The 19,826-nt window shown below is 32.9% G+C and overlaps 2 protein-coding genes across 3 annotated transcripts; both read left to right on the top strand.

Annotated features, from left to right (window-relative positions):
- Positions 1 to 5,277: 5,277 nt before the first annotated feature.
- LOC101496497 (uncharacterized) lies at positions 5,278 to 10,283 on the top strand. Of its 2 annotated transcripts, none has more exons than XM_027332146.2 (4): positions 5,278 to 6,832; positions 6,955 to 7,148; positions 7,467 to 7,690; positions 8,859 to 10,283. In XM_027332146.2, the coding sequence occupies exons 1-4, from the start codon at positions 5,578 to 5,580 to the stop codon at positions 9,589 to 9,591; spliced, it is 2,406 nt and encodes an 801-aa protein (XP_027187947.1). In that variant the 5' UTR covers positions 5,278 to 5,577; the 3' UTR covers positions 9,592 to 10,283. The 2 variants fall into 2 exon arrangements, with proteins under 2 accessions (XP_027187947.1, XP_004491637.1); XM_004491580.4 differs by having other exon boundaries at positions 5,279 to 6,832; positions 6,958 to 7,148.
- Positions 10,284 to 11,398: 1,115 nt separating this feature from the next.
- On the top strand, positions 11,399 to 18,579 carry LOC101495947 (serine/threonine-protein kinase BSK1). Its single transcript, XM_004491578.4, has 8 exons — positions 11,399 to 12,151; positions 12,261 to 12,394; positions 12,501 to 12,606; positions 12,712 to 12,797; positions 14,662 to 14,850; positions 17,518 to 17,682; positions 17,764 to 17,877; positions 17,968 to 18,579. Exons 1-8 carry the CDS (start codon positions 11,593 to 11,595, stop codon positions 18,220 to 18,222), a joined length of 1,608 nt encoding a protein of 535 aa, XP_004491635.1. The 5' UTR covers positions 11,399 to 11,592; the 3' UTR covers positions 18,223 to 18,579.
- Positions 18,580 to 19,826: the final 1,247 nt, after the last annotated feature.

The following is a 19,826-nucleotide window of genomic DNA, read 5'->3' as shown; positions in this document are numbered from 1 at the left end:
CTCTCTAATATTTTTGAACTAAAAAACGACGATGTGACATATTTTTAATGACGCGACATACAATTTCTATAATGTACAATCATTTAGATAAATTAATTATTGGTATGTTATTAATTAAATTAAAAGTATGAAAAATTTATAAAATTGAAATTTAAGTTTTTACGACGTCTTATTCCAATTTCATAGTTATTAATCATTCTACATCGTCATAACATATGTCACGTTATTTAAAATATTTTACGTTATCATTTTTTAGTTAAAAAATCAGAGAGATGAATCAAAACTGTCGACTTTTAAAATAGGGAAACCAATTTCGTGAATTAATAAAAATAGAGGGGATGAAATTGCAATTAAGCCAAAATTTTATTTCCTTTAATTACAAATAATAGACATATTGGTCCTTTAAATTACAAGCATTAGACAAATTTTATACTCTAGAATATAACTAAATTCTAACTAATTAATTTCACCACAATAATTTAATAATTTTTATTTTAAAGGAAAAATTATAATTTTGGTTTTTTATTATTTAGTTATAATACTTAAGTCATTTATTTTTTTTCTCCCATTCAAATTATTTATTTGTTCAAATAATATTAAATTGATTTTTTTCAATTTTTTTTAAATTGCTGAGTTGGCAAACCACATCATCACTTTTCTAAGTTTTTTTATTAAAACTTCCTTTTAAGTTTTTTTTTTAATTAAGAAAACTGGCCAATGTTCATCGTCTTCATTGTCACTTTTATTATACTTATCTCTTTAAATAATCTAGTTATTAGATTCGTATACTTTAAATATAAAAAATATATAAAAAATCTCATATTCGAATTTAAAATCCTACATACCAATGTTATTGCCACTGTTGTCTAAATTATATGGCATCAAGAGAATATTTGTAGTAAGGCATTTGCGGGGTTATGAGGCGCATTTCTTCAATCAATTAGTGAGAATGAGAATGAGAATGAGAATGAGAATGAATAAATTCTTAAATGTTATTGCCACTGTTATGAGGCTCATTAATTCTTAAATTTTAATAAATTAAAATCTTTTAAAATTAAAATAAATTAATTAAAACTTTTTATTTTATTTAACAAATGATTGGTACGTAAGCCCTCTCTCTCGGATTGCTGCCAATGAAGATAACACTTCTCTCTCTTTTTGTTGTTGTTTGGTGATTGATTTGATGGTTTGCTTTTATGATAAATGAATGAATAGTGAAATTGGTGTCACTTTTAGAAGATAAGTTCAACATATACACTTTAGATGAGTTGAAGTTGTTGTTGGGTTATTAATTTGTTTGAATTCAAGATATAGCTTATAATTCTATGTGTTTCCAATTTGTAGTTTGGTTTTAGTTTATTTTAAATTTGTATTTTTTAATTTAGTTTATTTTTTGTTTGATTTTTGAATGGACATCAATCATAAAGAGAAAAGGTTGACATTAGATGAAAATAACAAAAATGAAGATAATAAAGAAAATAATAAAGAAGTTGGATTTTTTTAATTTGAAGAGAAAATAGATGATGGAGAAAATAAAGATAAAATAGGATAATGGTGCAAGAAAATCACGATTAAAAGACTAATATTGTAAAAAGTATAAAACATAAATAAGCAAACTAAGGTACAAAACTAAAACAACTTATTCAAGATAAAGTTCAAACTTAAAGAATCACAAACATAATTTTATCAATAATTTAATACAGTAAGTTTTTAATAAATTTTTTAAAAAAAATAAAATGCTATAAGTTATGTTTGTGTTTGATTCTTAATCACGTGCTTTAAAGTTCAAAATCACAAATAAGATTTGCATAGAAATAACTTTAAATTTAAAATGTTGGAACATATTACACAAATAAAAAAAAATTAATAATTTAGTCATATCACTTAATTCTTTTTTTTAATTGTGTGTTTGCCTTCAATTATTTTTAGTTTGAGTTGTGCCCATCAAGTAAGTATTTCTCCAAACTCACTTACTTGACCAAATATGAGTCCTTCTGCACTTCTACTTCTACCTTTCTTTGTACTATCAATGGTGCATTTTTTTTTTTTATATAAAAAAAGATAATAAAGAAATTCACACTCAATAACGAGGCTTTGGATTTTAAACTTAAGAGATAGTATCCAGGTTTAACAATATTGTTATTTTTCTGTTGAACTAGATTTTATGAATAAAAATAATATATTACTTATGTTTAGAGCAATAATCTCCTACATCATCACTTATAATTGCTTTATATTTCTTTATCAATGATGAAGTAAAGTACAAGATTTTCTCCGCTCTCAAAACTTTGTTATATGCTCATTTAAACTCTCCTCAATTGATGTAGAAAACACTTAATATCATTAACATGTTTTTCAACAAGCTACATGTCATGGCTTATATAACTATCCCTTCCCTCCGATTAGTTATAACAATATCTAACTAACTGCAAAAACAAAAATTGAGACAAACATAATAAAAGCTATTACATTAGCTTAATACAAAGTTTATATTTTCACTAACAAATACAATTTTGATCCACTAGACTTCATAATTACTAGTGCTTGTGTGCATATCTATAGTGTGGGTTTTTACTCCACCTATCATTTTTTTTGTGGTACTCGTTGAGTATGAATTCAATTGCCATCTATATTAAGGTTATAGGTCGAACACTTGACTTACTCATCACTCCACTTCGATGAACCTTGTGTGTTTAATAAATAATTAAAGGTTTAAATATAATTTTATTTCTAACAATTATAGTTTTTTTTTTCATGTATATTTTTTTGTTATTGGGATTAGTCTCTACAAATTCAAAAACCACTTCTTTTAGTCCCTGATGTTAGACAATAATCTGGCGTCAAGGAATAAAAGCAATAGTTTTTGAATTTGTAGAGACTAAATCAAAACAAAAATTCTTACAAGAGATTAAAATAAAAATATCATAATTATAAGAAACAAAATTATATTTAAACCATAATTAAATTTATACATCTAAACGATCCCTTAATATAACAACTATAACATTCTAATAAGAGTAAAAAAACGTATACTTTACGTTCAAATTTATATATTCCGACAATATATAAAAATTAAGAATTTAATTTTATAACCATCAAATAATTAAAAATATTTAATATTAATCATAACCACCTTAAAAATATTAATCATAAATGGACTTGATGTACTTAAAATATAATACTTTTACCCCGTGAATGCATAGTAATTACACTGAAAACCTTCCAATAAAACATAGGAAGATTAGGAAATAGTTAACGCAGGGTAGGATGATAGTCGTAGACTTTTATGGCTACCGATGAAAAAGTTCATAATAATGCAAAATTGACAAACCAACGTAAAATTGGGTTCACCATATAAGAAATTGAAGTCCATAAAAAGCAAAAGATAAAAGTTGGCATTTTTGACCATGTATCAGCATATTTGACAAGATAGAAATTTTGTACCAACATAACATTTCACAATTAACAAACATAAATGTATCCCGTTTATGTCTAAGCGTACACAACGTAGAGGTGGGGGTTATATCTAATATCTAGCTTTTTTTTTCTTCTACAACACTTCATTAGAGAGTTGGATTTATAGTTGGTATCATGTTAATTAACTACTACTTGCTTTCTACAATGGTCCCGGTTACTTCTCAAACCTACAAAGAAACTTTTTGCAAACTCAACAAAATATATAAACAAAATGTTATGTGTTAAAAGAATGTGTTGCTAGTATATTTTTACATAAAAGTGTCAAAAGGACACATTCATAGCTTATAAAAAAACAATCATATATTTCTTACTTTTCAAAAATAGTTATATGAATGAGTCATGCCCTTTGCTTTTGTTTTTTTGTAATTTCATTTGAGGTATTTTTAGGTAGCAAAGCACATCTATATGCATGGACAATTCTGCGTGAGAGCAGAACTTTCTTCGCTTAGGCAACAAAATACTTGTTTTTTTTTAGTTGACAAGTTAGGCAACAAAATACTGAAGAAAGAAAAAGATGTATTAATAATATCTTAAAGGAGTATTTGTCAAAATAATAAATTGGTCATGAAGAGTTTAAAATCAAATAAAAACGTATCTCTTACGGCATTAATTATTTGAGATAAACGTTAATATTATCATTTTAATACAATTTTAATTTTAATTATGAATATAAAAAAGTTAATCTTCATTTTTAATGAAATTGGTGTAGATGAATTCTTTAGTATATTATTGATTGACTAAGACTATGTTTAGGGAAAAATAATAGATGATGAATAAGTTAGCTTATAACAAATGAATTTATAGTAGAGTAAATAAACTAATTAATGTGTGATAAACTAATAGAATAAACTTAAATTGTTTATAAATTAACAGTTTAATTAAATAAAAAATAGATATAAAAAACATGTTAATTGATATTAAAATATTTTAATTACGACTATAAAGTAAAAGTGAGAGAACAATAAGGTTAAGTACTACTTGAAGTAATATTTAAAAATAATGACATGAGCAAGTGAAAAAATGCCTTTAAATTTGTGAGACAACAAGTTTTTCGTGAAGAATAACTCATATTAAATAACAATATTTAAACAAATAAAACTACTATGAAACAACTTTAATTTAATCTTATGAATTATATGCCATAAACTATTGGACTTGTATAGTTATCTAGTGTTATGTTCTAGGGGAATGCCTTTTTGTCAAAAACAACCCAACATTTGGTTGTTTTTTTATTACAATAAGATAAGATGGCCACATTTCAAATTACGTGTTTGAATTGCTTAAGGAAACAAATTGTAACCGATTTGTAATTGTTAAAAACAAAAAACATGAGAAAGGATTGATGAAATGAATTAAAAATGAAAGGAGATAGTTGTAACCGAAAGAAGAAAGGGGCATAACCGTAAAAGCGACAACGTCAAAGTTGAATGGGTTCAAAGTTCCAAAATGGAATATTTTTGGAGCTTCGGTGTTATTCTTCTTTTTCGTGTGTGCGTCCAAACTCCAAAGTGCCACCCTTGCGACTTTAACTAACCATGCATAATAATCAAAATTATAAATCTGTTGAGAAGACGCAGACCCAGTGTTTCTTCATTTTATCTTTATAAAAATGGTATTGAAGTTAATTAATGGTTAAAAAATAGTAATTATTTTAATTTTTGTTTCAACTGAAAAAATGACGAGTTAAAATTGATTAAAGTTTTGTATGTGTATATTATAAAAAATAATTATTAATAAGAAATGACGGAGATTGATTTAAAAAAAAAAGATAAATAGATAGAGTAGAGGAAAGAGAAGAGATGGAGGCAGGGCGGTGAGAGAGAGAGTGTAAATAAGTATAATAAAAAAAAAGTGAAGCAAGTCAGAAATAGAAATAGAAATAGGATGGAGAGAAACGGACGAAGAAGTCCATGCTGGCAAAAGATTCTCTCTTCAATTCATTTTCATCCTCCCACCCCCACCCAGTAACTGTACTACCACTTCCACTATCACTCTCTTTTCTTTGCTTCTTCTTTTTAATAACACAACACTCACTTACTTCTCTACAAACAAACCCTAATTCAATTATAATTAGGGAAATTGTTACTGTTTTTGTATGGTATGGGGTGTGCCAGCTCTAAGCTGGACGATCTCCCGGCGGTAGCTTTATGCCGGGAGCGTTGTACTTTTCTCGACGAAGCTATTCATCAACGCTATGCTCTCGCTGCATCTCATCTCGCTTACATCAACTCCCTCACCGCAATTGGTCACTCCTTACATGCTTTCATTCAACATGACAAAGATTTCTCCGCCGCCAATTCTTCACCACCACCTTCCCCTCCCACTAAAAAACATCATCACCTTGCCACCAAACACTCCTCTCCCTCTCCACCTCACTCTGATTCCGGTTCCCACCTTCACTTCCACTCCGATTCCGAACCAGACCATGAATTAGACCACCATGATGATGATGACGACGATGAAGACGACGACGACGACGAACTTCATCATTCCCCTTCACCTTTACATCTCCCTCACAACCACAATTCCGCCGGTTACTACAACGGTTCACCACCACACCATCACATGACATCTAATCTCCACATGAATTTCATGAAGAACAAACCTCCTCCATCTTCAATCGTCTACGAACACAGACCTATGAGCAACGAAACCGTTTATGTCGGTGAATCTTCTTCTTCTTCCTATTATAACCCTTATCAACAACCATACCCTTACAACAACAACAACAACAACTATTATTCCATGCCTCCTCCTTCTTCTTCCTTCTATGGATCTTCACCGCCTCCACCTGCTACTTCTTCTAAATCCGCTCCACCTCCACCTTCCCCTCCGAGAACTTCCACTTGGGATTTTCTCAACTTCTTCGAAAGCGACGACAAGTACTATCCTCAGACTCATTACACTCCCACCGCCACACCTAGCCGAGATTCAAAGGAAGTGAGGGAAGAAGAAGGGATCCCTGACTTGGAAGACGAAGACGAAGTTGTCAAACAGGTCCATGGAAATCAAAAGTTCGTTCACCCTCCTAATCATAACCCTAATCCAAATCCTAATCCTAATCATAATCATCATAATAATCTTCATAATCACAACGCCCATGCCTCTCCCGACGAAGACGAGTCTGAAATGGAATACGAGGTTCACGTGGTGGATAAGAAAGTCGTCGACGATGATGAAAAGCCCAAGTCCAAGCCCAAGCCCAACTCTAAGCCCACCTCCACATTCCGACCTGGTTCACGGAATCCTCTTGAAGTTGCCAAAGATATTCAGATTCTCTTTCAGAGGGCTTCTGACTCCGGTTCCCATATCGCCGATATTCTTGAAGTTGGAAAACTTCGTTATAATCACAAAGGTTATATATACATGTTGTTTTCTTTTCTCTCTGCACTTTCAATTTTTTCACGTGATACATTTTTCAATCCTGATATATATTGTTGACTTTGACTTAACTTGACTTGAATTGTACATATGAAGCAGCTTCTTCTTCCAAGATGTTACATTTGGTTGCTCCCTCATTGTCAGTCGTGTCTTCTGCTTCTAAAAATGCCCAATCCAGTGATCCTAACAACACGGATCTTGACGTTGAACTCACTACCAGATCGCTCAATCTTTCCTCCACACTCCACAAGCTATATCTTTGGGAGAAGAAACTCTATCATGAAGTTAAGGTATGTCATGTCATGTCTATCACTAATTAAATTATTCAATTTGATTCAGTTTGTTTCACTTCCAACCATTTTATTCCTAAAAGTTCTCTTTTCACTCAATACGCCAAAAGATAGATTATTGGTTTGTGATATTTTAAATTTGAAATCCAATCACACTATTAAATCAATTACATTATCGTGTCCATCCCGAGGCTTTTCAAATTTATGCACAATCTACTTCACTGCTTCTTGTGTGATCTAAACTAACTTGCATTGAATATTAGTATATATTTATGAGTTTCTACAAACAAAGCTTTTTCTATGTTTATTTGTTACCAGGCAGAGGAAAAGATGCGAGTCTTGCATGATAGGAAGTGTCGCAAACTCAAGCGGTTGGACGAAAGGGGTGCTGATTTTAATAAGGTTGATTCCACTCGAACTATAATTAGGGATCTGTCCACAAAAATTAGAATGGCAATCAATGTCGTTGACAAGATTTCTATGACGATAAACAACATTAGGGATGAAGAACTGTGGCCACAGCTTAAGGGATTAATCCAGGGGTATGTCAACTTAACAACTTCCAATCTTGTTTGTACCAGTTCCTTAAAGTTTTGCTATTCCTGATGGGCTATACTGTATAATGTCACTAAGTACTTAATATTATTGTTAATATTTGGCTTGATGTATTTGCAATTTTGGTAATAATTGATTATCACTGAGGTGGTTATGAAACAAGATCTCATTAAAAACTTACTTTTGACTATTCAGCTGGTAGTTATCAACCTTTCCCAATTATGATAAAAGAGGAGAATTATTTAAGCAATTTGTAGTTATATAGACAACTATAAGATTTAAGGCTTTGTTGCTGTGGTATAACAAGCCAATCATGCATAATTTTCTGTCCAAGGAGTACTTCCCCCTTTTAGTAGGTTGGATTTGTTTCCATCAATTGACCTATGCACCTGACCCCATAAAACATTAGAGAAATATTTAATGGAAGGAATTATTTGATTATTTAGATTCTGTTCCATCATTGTTATCTCTTCTATATTATATAATTCTTTCGGAATGAGTTTGAAGTACTTACGCAAAATGTCCATTATTCTTTGGTAACCATGATGAAATGAGTATTATGAGAAATCCAACCATCTGCAATCTACATGTATCTTCTGTTAGAAGCAAATACTTCTCCCTCTTCTGAGATCATTTCCGACAGGTCTTTTTATTTACTATGATGTCTGTTTTCAACTTCTAACCATATCGTCTATATATTTTGGTGGTTCATCTGCCCAAGTTATGCATAATTTTGAGCTTGAGCTGTCAGATGAACTACCTTATACAAAGAAATCATGTGAACCCCATATTAGAGCATTGCCTAGAAATTTATTACTCCCAAATCATCAGGAGGAATCTTAAAATATAACCTGTATATCCTTGAATGAGTGGGTTGGAGTGGACAATTGAATTCAGTGTCTTTTGATGCTCCATCCAAGTTAACCATGTGCAAGACTCCTGGTTGACACCAGTGTCCTAATTTGACTACTTAGACGTGATATTGTCACACATGCCTCTATCTATTTTATTTGTCTTCAATTATTGGCGCTGACACATTTTTTATACATGACCAGACATGCATGTGGTATTCATTCATCCACTGTATAACATTTTGGGGTGTTTGTGCACAACATTTGGTAGTATGTGGTATATCTAACATAGACTTATTTTCAGGTTTAACAGAATGTGGAAATCCATGCTTGAGTGCCATCATAGTCAGTGTGAAGCCATTAGAGAAGCCAGAATTTTGGTTTCCATTGGATCCAGAAAGAAAAGTGGTGATAGTCATCTTCTGGCTACCAAGCAGCTTGAGCAAGAGCTTATCAACTGGACTTTCCAGTTTGCTGGCTGGGTAAGTGCCCAGAAAGGTTATGTCAGAGCATTGAATAATTGGCTGCTGAAGTGTCTCCTGTATGAACCTGAAGAAACATCTGATGGCATAGTCCCCTTTTCCCCTGGTAGGATTGGTGCCCCCCAAATATTTGTAATATGTAATCAGTGGTCTCAAGCTTTGGATAGAATATCTGAAAAGGAAGTTGTTGACACCATGCATGTATTTACTATGAGTGTCCTTCGTATATGGGAACAAGATAAGCTAGAATTGCATCAGCAGTTGATACAGAACAAGGATCTTGAGAGAAAAGTGAGAAATATAGACAGAGATGACCAGAAGCTGCAGAAGCAAATTCAGGCATTAGAGCGGAAGATAGTCCTGACATCTGGGGAAGGTAAAGGTCTCTCAGTTTCTGAGAATATTATATATCCAAGTGACAAAAGCAGTAATCTACAGGCTAGCTTGCAGCGTATTTTTGAGGCAATGGAGAGATTTACTGATGAATCTGCGAGAGCTTATGAGGAGTTGCTACAACGCAGTGAAGAAGAAAGTGCCCCTCGAAATCATGAATGAGTTCCGTAGGTTGTGCTTCTTTGCAACGCAGTAATTGGAGGAGGGGTTGGGTTTGATTTCCTATTGCATCCTGGGAGTGGTTCATGTGTGTTTTGAGAGAACAGTTCATCAAAAATCTTTCTCTACGCTAAGCAGCATTTTGCTTTAGATGCAGGATGGAACAGTGGAGTATGTTATCAGACCATTGGAGGCCAGAGGTGTACAATTGCTTTTTGGGTACTCAGCAGAGTCTACAATGGAAGTTGTCCCAACTAACCATACATGTTTTGCCTGTTAGAGCAACGAAAAGGCAGAAGATCCTACCCATTTTATTTCAACATCTAGAGGGTCTTCCTTTCTGTTTTAGAAAACAGAAATATGTTCAGATGAAGGACTAACTTTCAGCTACCTTCCTGCGCAAATCCTGTGATGATAATAGAAGAGTGCTCAAACCGAAGCAGTATAATGAGTTTACAAATGAAAGAAAAGAAAATTCTGATGAGCAATTGGACATGTCTCACTCATATGATGAACTTAGTAGCTGTCTGTCCGAGTGACGGAAGTCACTGAATGCATAGCCATTATTAATTCCTGTATAAAATTATGTTCCTGCATAAAAGTATTCGTTCTTAAATTACATTATTGTACAGATTACCTATTGACACTGAGCCAGCTTAAACGCATTTGGAATAAAGTGTCATTTTTCATCCTCATTTGTTATGGCTGATGACTGCTTGAATAGAGCATTCCGTTGATAAAATGGAAAGAAAATGTCAGGTTCCAGTAGCTACTGATTTGATGATGACATGGATTAGGGTTACTGTGCTACATTCAGTCTCAATTGAGTATGGAGTTAGTTCAGTAATTGGTGATGACTTCTGCGAGTCTCAATTGTATATTTGTTTTAGATTATAATCACAGTCGACATAAAACACATTTGTAAGTCATTTTCCCCCAAAAAGTTACAATTTGAAAAGTAAAATAAGTAAAAGAAATATATAGTACAGTCTCAAACCTATCAACTGTTAGTCAACTACAAGGACATAATAAAATTAAAAGTCGAATAAAACAGTTGCGACTCCCCCTTAGTTCTCTCTCCCATATTAATAGGGTGTTTTAATCGTTGTGAAAACATTTAAAGATCAATAATATACGACTAAGGTAAACATTATTTTCACACACTTATTTTTTGGGAGAGCATATTATATCCTCGGATATATTTTATTATCAATTAAGAAGATGAAGTATTTAATTTGAAAGTACCAAGACATATCAAAATATATTAATTTTTGAGTAGAAGTCTCCAATTTTATATACATAAAAATTAATTTTAGATTAAAATAGACAAAATTATAGTTTTGTATTTTAATTTTATATGGTCTACAGTAAAAAAAATATTCACTTGTTTTTCTGAGAGATTTTGTTTGTTTGTTTGTTTGTTTTATTTACAATTTAGATAGAATCTTATACAATAGAAGAGTAAATTTTGTTTGGAAAACTCGCATAGCCGAAGTAAATCCTAAATTTAAAAATAGACAAAATGATTGTTTAATTTTTATGAAAGATTGGTGTAGAATATTGTTGTTAAAGAAGTAAAAATGTGGTGGAAAAAATAGAGAAAAAGGAAGGGGAAATAAAAAGATAATATGTTAACGAGTAATAAGGGATGGAAGGAAGTTAAGTTGGGAAAGCGTTATAAATTACAATAATAATAAGGAGGTTGGAGTAGAGGGGCCCTGTATTGAAGTAAAAAAAAGTAAACAGTGTCGGGTAATTAGGAAGAAAATAAATAGAAGTATCTATAAAGTAGATTGGGTCAGTTAAGTAAGAAATAAAAAAAGAGGAAATGAGAGAAAGTGAAGACAATTAACACAATACACACACACGCATAGTAATCACAAGGTGTCATCTATTCTATGCTGTGCTATATGATCTGTGATATCATTTCGAATCATCATCAACTAAAGAGGTAGACATAGAGATAGAGAGAGAGAGTTAGAGTTAGAGAGAGAGAGAGAAGTTATGGGTTGTTGCCAATCCTCGTTGTCAAGGTTGAGAGGAGGAGTTAGAGATGGAGATAATACTAATAATAATATTAATAATAATAATAATCACCCTCTTAAGCTAAATGAAAACCACAAGGAACAACCCTACCACCACCACATCAACCACCACCGGAAAAACCACAATCTCAATCAAACTCAAATTGAAACCGGTAAAGACTCTTCGACGCTGGATCCTTCATCCTTCACTTTCTCAGAGTTTTCACTAACAGACCTTAAATCGGCGACGAACAATTTCAGCTCAGAGTATATCGTTTCGGAGAGTGGTGAAAAGGCACCGAACTTAGTTTACAAAGGTAAACTTCAGAATCAGAATCAGAAGCGTTGGATTGCTGTTAAGAAGTTCAGCAAAGCTGCTTGGCCGGATCCGAAACAATTCGTTGAAGAAGCTTCTGGTGTTGGTAAATTGCGTCATCCTAGGCTTGCTAATTTGATCGGTTATTGCTGTGATGGTGATGAGAGGTTACTCGTTGCTGAATTCATGCCTAATGATACCCTCGCCAAACACCTCTTCCACTGTATATATCTTTTCTTTCAATTTCTATTTCCTAATTTTAAATTCTTTACTTAATTAATTCCTCCATTGTTATTTGTTACTTCTCAATGAATCTATCAATTTTATTTCAGGGGAAAATCAGACCATTGAGTGGGCCATGCGCTTAAGAGTGGCTCTTTATATTGCACAAGCTTTGCATTATTGTACTTCTGAGGGTCGCCCTTTATACCATGATTTGAATGCTTATCGCGTTCTTTTCGATGAGGTATTTCATTTTTTCTTAATCTCTATGAAATTTTCGTTTAGGATAGTTATTGTGAGTCACACAAATGGAGTAGTAATTAAGGAATCATATAACTTTGTTTTTTCAGGAAGGTGATCCGCGTCTGTCTTGTTTTGGTTTAATGAAGAACAGTAGGGATGGAAAAAGTTATAGCACAAACCTTGCTTATACACCTCCTGAATATTTAAGAAATGGTTACTAACTCTATCTTTCCCTCTTATAGCACAAACCTTGCTTATACACCTCCTGAATATGCTTCCTTAATTACTAATTGCATTGTCTCTAATATTGCATTGCAGGAAGGGTCACCCCTGAAAGTGTCATTTACAGCTTTGGAACTGTTCTTCTCGACCTACTCAGTGGCAAGCACATCCCTCCCAGTCATGTAAGTTCCTTCTATCTGCTCTCTTCCTTAAACTCCTATTTTGCAAACTAGTTATCTCTTTTTCTTGTTAACTTCATCCACTGACTGACACTCTATTTAAAACTCGTCTCCACATAAATTAAAGAATAAATCGTCAAATCTATACCTGAACTACCACTCTCTTCAATTTGGTCCTTAAACTATTCAAATCTACTAAATAGTCTTCTAACTATTCTCCTATCCTTCTATTTAGTCCCTCCGTCTATTTGAGCCATTTGGGTTGCGTTAACTGCCACAGTAGCAGTCTATTTTTCTCCTATATCAGACCTACAATTCACACATTTTGATTATTTAGTCCTTGAAACATAAAAAATACATCATCGTGGTCCCTAAAGTTTCAAAAAATACAACATCTTGGTTCCTCAACGCTCAAAACCTTATTGTTAAACATACACAGTGGGGACTATAAAGTATAAATGAGCTTGCACTATAAAGTAAATGAGCTTCATCAAGTAAATGAACTAGAATACGAGCTTGCATCAGAAAGTGTTTTTTAGTAAGTCTCCTTTGTCTGCTTCATGAAGCTCTTGGGGACGATATTGAAGGATTTACAGAGTATAAGAACTAAATTGATTACACTTAGAAGAGAGAGCTAAAATTACAAAAAATAACTTAAGGACTAACAAGATGGATGGGAGAATAGTTTAGGGACCAATTTAGAGAGATAGTGATGATTTGGGACCAATTTAGAGTGATAGTGATAATTTAGGACCAAGTTGACTAAATGAAATGTCAACTACTAGTTGTCTCTTAAGCCGTAATAATACTTGCCCTTGCAAAATGTATTTAACTACAAGCAATTCATGGGGTTAAAGTAAGTAGAATGAAATTTCTAGCTATGCAGTTTTTCTACTTTATGTTGAATTTCAGTGCCACATTCTTTCACCAACCCTCCTTAACTACCTAACATAGAATAAATAAAGATTACAAATTACAACTGAAAGCTCCCTGCCCTGAACAAACTTTCCATTCACCACCACCCTTTTGAAGAGAGTGAATGGTTTACTGTTATAGACTTTTATTGTCGTATTCCCATATGCCATTTAGAACAGTAAATGCCCGCATTTTTTAACTGACACAATTTTGTCTCAAACATGTAATTCTTACTTCCATTACTCTACCTATAAATATTATTTTGGTTGCTATGACCATATTTACTTTGTGGCATTGGAGTTATGAATGCATCATAAATGATATTACAGCGTTATTGAATATGTGTAGTATATATGATTTTCTATGAACGGCAATTTGAGGTATGATATTCTTTCAGTTAAATTGATACATAGTAATATGGAGAAATTATTTCAAAAAAAGGTAATATGAAGAAATTGCACTCACCTCCTGAGATATGTCTAAATAACACATACACCCCACTCTTTTTTGTATCAGACAACCTTCCCTCAATTACAGCATTCCCTTCAATTTTGTAAAAATAGTGTTGGGTGTCATTTGAACATACTTGAGGGAAGGTCAGTGCAATTTCTCTAACAAATAAGGTTGGTGTGATGAGTGTGTTTTTTTTGAAAAATAAAAGGGTGTGTGTCATTTAAGCATTCTTCAGGGAGATGAGTGCAATTCCCCGTAATAATATATGAAGTTGCAATTACTAATTTACTTGGATACATTTCGAAGTTTAACATAAGGACAAAATTAACATCCAGTTTCTTATATCATGGGAGAGTTCTTTAATATTCAACAACATATAAGGAACTTCATCCAAATTTGATCCTAACTGTTAGACTAAAATTGGTGTTTTTTCTCTTATTCATACTTGTTGATTATTTTTTTATTGGTGCCATATGGAATTATCTGATTCCGTTTGCAGGCACTTGATATGATACAGGGAAAAAACAACATGCTCTTGATGGATTCTCATTTGGAGGGAAAGTTTTCTACAGAAGAGGCAACAGTAGTTGTCAATCTTGCTTCTAAATGTTTGCAATATGAGCCGCGAGAGCGGCCTAATACAAAGGATTTGGTCACGACACTTTCCCCATTGCATACCAAACCTGATGTATGTATCCCTTCTCTTATAAAAGAATGGAACATATTATTTACTTAATCCAGAGATTGAACCTTTATTGCCTGCCAATATTTCACTATCACTTAAATAAGCCATTATGTTGGTTGTTTAAGTTCTTTAATGTCTAATATTCAAATTATATGACTTCCAATATTATATATTTGTCTTGTTATTGCTGTTGCATAGTGGACTCTAGCTCAATATCCATAAACTGCATAAAGCTTGGTAACCTAGATATTTGGGGCATTTTTAAGTGAGTGTAATGAGTACAACTAAATATTTAGTACAGATTAAATCAGTTTTAGATGCAATCTAGTCCCTCTATGGTCCCAGGTGCAGTTTGGCCCGTTTCTGATCCCTGATGCAATCTGACCAATATCTGATCCATCCTATATCCAGTTCTAGATGGTGCCCGACCACATCCTTTGTCCAGGCACCCTTTCTTCCCACTTGATTACATATTTTTATATAGTTTTTTAATTTTTTGCAAGAGTGGTTGTAACAAAGCCTTGGCTTGATGGAGATGTTAGAATATATGATAATAAATATCCCCTAATATCTTGATTTTATTTTATACAATAATTTATAGCATCTTAGATTATCTCTTAGGATTAGTTTATATATTTCCTTGTAATGTTTCCATTTTTTATAAGGATTAGTAGGAGCTTAGTACTTGTATAAATCAAGGTTAGTTCTTTATCTCTTTGATCATATATCTGATCATATTACATCCTTATGCAATGCAAATGTTATTATATTTTCCAAACCTATAATCCCAAGATGGTGTGAGGGCCATGTTATTAATCTTGAAAATTTCATTGTGGTGATTTCATGGAACTTGATTATTATCACTAAACCCATATTTTATGTTTTTGTTTGATCTCGGTCTCTTCTTTGCAACTGTAGCCATATCATGTCTTAGTCTCTATATCTTGTTCCATTGCGGGTCCATATTACTAATAGTTCTAGTTTAGGCTGGCTTTCCACCTGTCTTTGTGTATATTGACTCCCATCAACAGTTCTATATGCGTTTTGGCGCCCCCCAGATGTGCAATATAGCATGTCTTTGATCTCTCTTCTCCCAAATGCAGTCTAGACCTTGTCCTTGATGTAGTCGTCTTGTTCTGTCTGTTGAGAATAATATGCCTAGAAGATTTTATTTAGATTTAGATTTAAATATATTTAAGATCTAAATAGTATATCATTAGGATATATAATTTATATTTCTGTTTAGAATATTCTTAAGATTTGTTCCTTATTTTAAGGATTTGATATGTTTTTAAATTACAATTTAGCTCTATATATAGAGCAATGGATAAAGGTTTATGATATGGGATTTCATACAAAAAAAGAGACTTCTCCAAACAAAATATATCACGTATAATTATGCTTTTGCAAATACAAACAACAAAAAATCACATCACTGTCTTAGATCCCTGTGTTAGTATGCCTTGCTCCCACTTGACTTTGTATGCTTTTATACTGTTGAGAATCCCACATTGTACACCTAGTTGGAGAAGAAATAAATAATGTCCCAAGACTTCGAGACAAGCCTTGGAAGCACATGGTCTACGATTTTGTAGAAATAAAACAGAGTATTAGGAATTGCAAGGGTAGTAGGAGGCATGCAAGTCCTAGCTTAGATGTGAAATTGAAGAACATACCATGTCGTAAGTCTCACGATTCAAGTACGTTGAGTCTATTATACAAAACGATTGGGAGATAGAGAGAAGTGTAAACCATAGGATCCAAGCGGGGTGGATGAAATGGAGAATACCTCACATGTCATCTTTCTATTAGCTAATAAACATATTATCATGTGATATCATCCTGAAAAAGTTGCACATGACCTGAGAATCCTTTTCTTTGCATATATCTTGCCAGTGAATGTTTATTCCAGACATTTTTTATAATTGATAAACATGTTTTCATTAAACTTTAATTCTGTATTTGAAGCAATCGTAAATATAAAGATAATTTTATCTACTAGTTTCTATTTATTTATGAAGATGCTGTTTTTTGTACTGCATTTATATGAATAAGTATGACCCACTTGTTAGACTCGATGATTCCATGCTCTTAGATTATGTCTTACAGCTGGTTGAATGGCTGATTGCTGCCAATGCCTTTGACTACTTTCTGACTTTGATGAGGCCAGTGTTACTTTGAGTTTGCTTTTATTTGCAACTAAAAAAATCTCAGACTAGTGCATATAAGATATATCATTTCCATGCAAGTACATTGGGGGCCTTGATCTTTATATTGTCATCAGATGAAATTTTGTTGTCTATCTTTAAATTTTAAATTTGGATTCATGCTTATCTTACAAGAATATATTCATTTAAGCAGTATGGTAATCCAAATGCCAAGCTATTTCTATGCAGCATTGGATGTGGGTAAACAATGTGCTTTCACGCTTTTTGTATGTTATTGTCAATGCCAATTTGTCATGTATGCAACTATTTTTATTGTCTTCCCACCTTAGCATATATTTCTCAGTGTAGATGAGGGATTAAAGGTTACATATATTGGGCTGTCACAGAAAATATTTTCTCTCACTTCATGGATGCATAACCATGTTAAATGGCAATTTTTTAGGAGTATAAAAAGGATCAAAGCAACAATACTTCTAGTTGATTATTGTTATGCATGCTATAGGTTCGTTCTCACATCATGCTTGGAATTCCAAAGCAAGAGGAAGCTCCATCAACCCCACAACGCCCTCTTTCAGCAATGGGTGAGGCTTGCTCAAGAATGGACCTCACTGCAATACATCAGATCTTGGTTGCAACACACTACAGAGATGATGAAGGGACTAATGAGGTAATTGATGGTGCGATTTTTTTAAGTTTACTACTTTTAGTAGGATGCTATGCTATAAGGTTTGAATTTGGATTGGTTCAGTTGTCGTTCCAAGAGTGGACTCAACAGATGAGAGATATGCTGGAGGCAAGGAAGCGTGGGGACTATGCATTCCGTGACAAGGATTTTAAGACAGCCGTCGATAACTATTCCCAGGTGCAATTCAACACTTGTTTGACATGTTCAATTATTGTAGCTTAGCCATGTACTTGTTAATTATTGTGAGATTCTTTTGCTTTTGTGCAGTTCATTGATGTGGGAACGATGGTCTCGCCTACAGTTTTTGCAAGACGTAGTCTGTGCTATCTGTTATGTGATCAACCAGATCCTGCACTACGAGATGCAATGCAAGCACAGTGCGTTTATCCAGACTGGCCCACGGCTTTCTACATGCAGTCAGTTGCTCTTGCAAAGCTGGATATGCACAAGGATGCAGCTGACATGTTAAATGAAGCAACTGCATTGGAAGAGAAGAGGCAAAGAGGAGCGAGAGGATCATAGTTTGTATACAGTTGGGGCTAATTTGAGGGTGCCAAGTTCTGTATAAAAGGTTGAGCTGGGAAAGCAAAAACTAACGTTTGAATCCTGAATTAAAAATGTGCCAGAGAAATACAACACTGGTGAAGTAGATATCACGTGCACTTTGTTTCACCAACTTATAGTTAGGAATTGGTCATAACCTGAAAACTGTGCTTATGCACTCCAAATTGTGAAGTAATACCAGTGATTTTTCCGTTGTTGATGAAATTGATTGTTTGATGCCTACAGGGTTACTATCAATTCGTGTCAAGATTGAGGTTATTCTAACTCTAAACTAGTCAAGGCGGTTGTGTTCATAATAATATTTATATTTTGTTATACCTGCATCTTCTACATTAAGGAATAACAGTGCATATGCAATCTCGCTAAGTTTTTTATTATTAATATTTCTAATATATACATTTCTTTTATATAGCACTGGCCTCTTGCTGTTTACAGCATGCACGAATTTCAAATTGAAGGCTGTTCTGTATATTGGATGGTTAAAACAGATATTCTCTCTGTTTATTTTTTAAGGGAGAAAGTTGAAAAAATTAACCAGAACAGTTTCAACACTTTGCTCATGAATGACTGGCATTTATGTATTTTTTGTATGAAGTGTTTCGTGGGGACCCTTGACATGAACCTGCACATGTAGGATTGACATTTCTTATATATTTTTTGGTACCAAATGTTTGATGGGGACCCTTATTATGATGCACTTCAAGAAGTGGCCACAAAAATACAAAAATACACATTGCACATGTTGAGCGTCCATTTTTTAGCCGTGTTTTTATGCTGGTGGTTTATTTTTTATTTTGACAATATATTATATAGGAGGTATAAAAAAATTTATTTTGCATAGAACCATCAAACCATGATGTCGCTGCTTGCCTCTCACTTTAACATTCATATTTCCACCACTTCAGTTTCGTCATTCATGCTTTCTACCGTAATCTTTTGTTTTATGAATCCTACCATTGTTGCGTAAATATAGAATATCAAATAGTTATTTTTTTCTTTCTTTCCTAGGTCAATACAAGTAATGAATGATCCACTTGAAGGTTTGGTTATTTGTTTCACTTGCTTTTGGAGCTAGTGGAAGAGGAATGATTAGTATTCCAATTCCATTATTCTCTTTGATTATTAATGAAGCAGTTATTTATCGGATTTAATTGCATTCATATTTCTTAGACCAATCTCTGCCTAAAAGAACATGCACGAGTCTAGTATTATGAAATCATTGATTGCATGGTAAACACGTGCATTTTTGTCATGAATGCTATGATGTCGTTTTCTTTTTTAATTTCGAACATATTATTTGGAGACAGATTATATTGCTTTTTTTAAAACGTTTAACGGTATTGTTTAAAATTATATAGAGAAGGCGATCAACCACAATATCCCCAATTTAAAACAATTCAGTTATAAAAAATAATCTGCAAACTCAGCCACATGGACTAAGATATTTTACATTTCTGCATTGATTAATTTAAAAGTATAAAATGATCATTTATGAATTTTAAATCATCGAACATGTATTTGTTTATGATTTTTATTGAAATCTACTCTATTTTGATCGGAAG

The sequence above is a fragment of the Cicer arietinum genome, chromosome 2 (assembly GCF_000331145.2).
Source record: "Cicer arietinum cultivar CDC Frontier isolate Library 1 chromosome 2, Cicar.CDCFrontier_v2.0, whole genome shotgun sequence".
Classification (NCBI taxonomy): domain Eukaryota; kingdom Viridiplantae; phylum Streptophyta; class Magnoliopsida; order Fabales; family Fabaceae; genus Cicer; species Cicer arietinum.
Note: the sequence above shows the minus strand (reverse complement) of the source record. Positions and strands in the feature narration are given on the sequence as shown.

Excerpts from the sequence above, each read along its gene's own strand:
- LOC101495947 (XM_004491578.4), top strand. The coding sequence starts at position 11,593 with ATGGGTTGTTGCCAATCCTCGTTGTCAAGGTTGAGAGGAGGAGTTAGA. Across the intron at positions 12,395-12,500 it reads ATCGCGTTCTTTTCGATGAG|GAAGGTGATCCGCGTCTGTC; the intron begins GTATTTCATTTT and ends TTGTTTTTTCAG. Across the intron at positions 14,851-17,517 it reads CATTGCATACCAAACCTGAT|GTTCGTTCTCACATCATGCT; the intron begins GTATGTATCCCT and ends TGCATGCTATAG.
- LOC101496497 (XM_027332146.2), top strand. The coding sequence starts at position 5,578 with ATGGGGTGTGCCAGCTCTAAGCTGGACGATCTCCCGGCGGTAGCTTTA. Across the intron at positions 6,833-6,954 it reads ACTTCGTTATAATCACAAAG|CAGCTTCTTCTTCCAAGATG; the intron begins GTTATATATACA and ends GTACATATGAAG. Across the intron at positions 7,149-7,466 it reads AACTCTATCATGAAGTTAAG|GCAGAGGAAAAGATGCGAGT; the intron begins GTATGTCATGTC and ends ATTTGTTACCAG.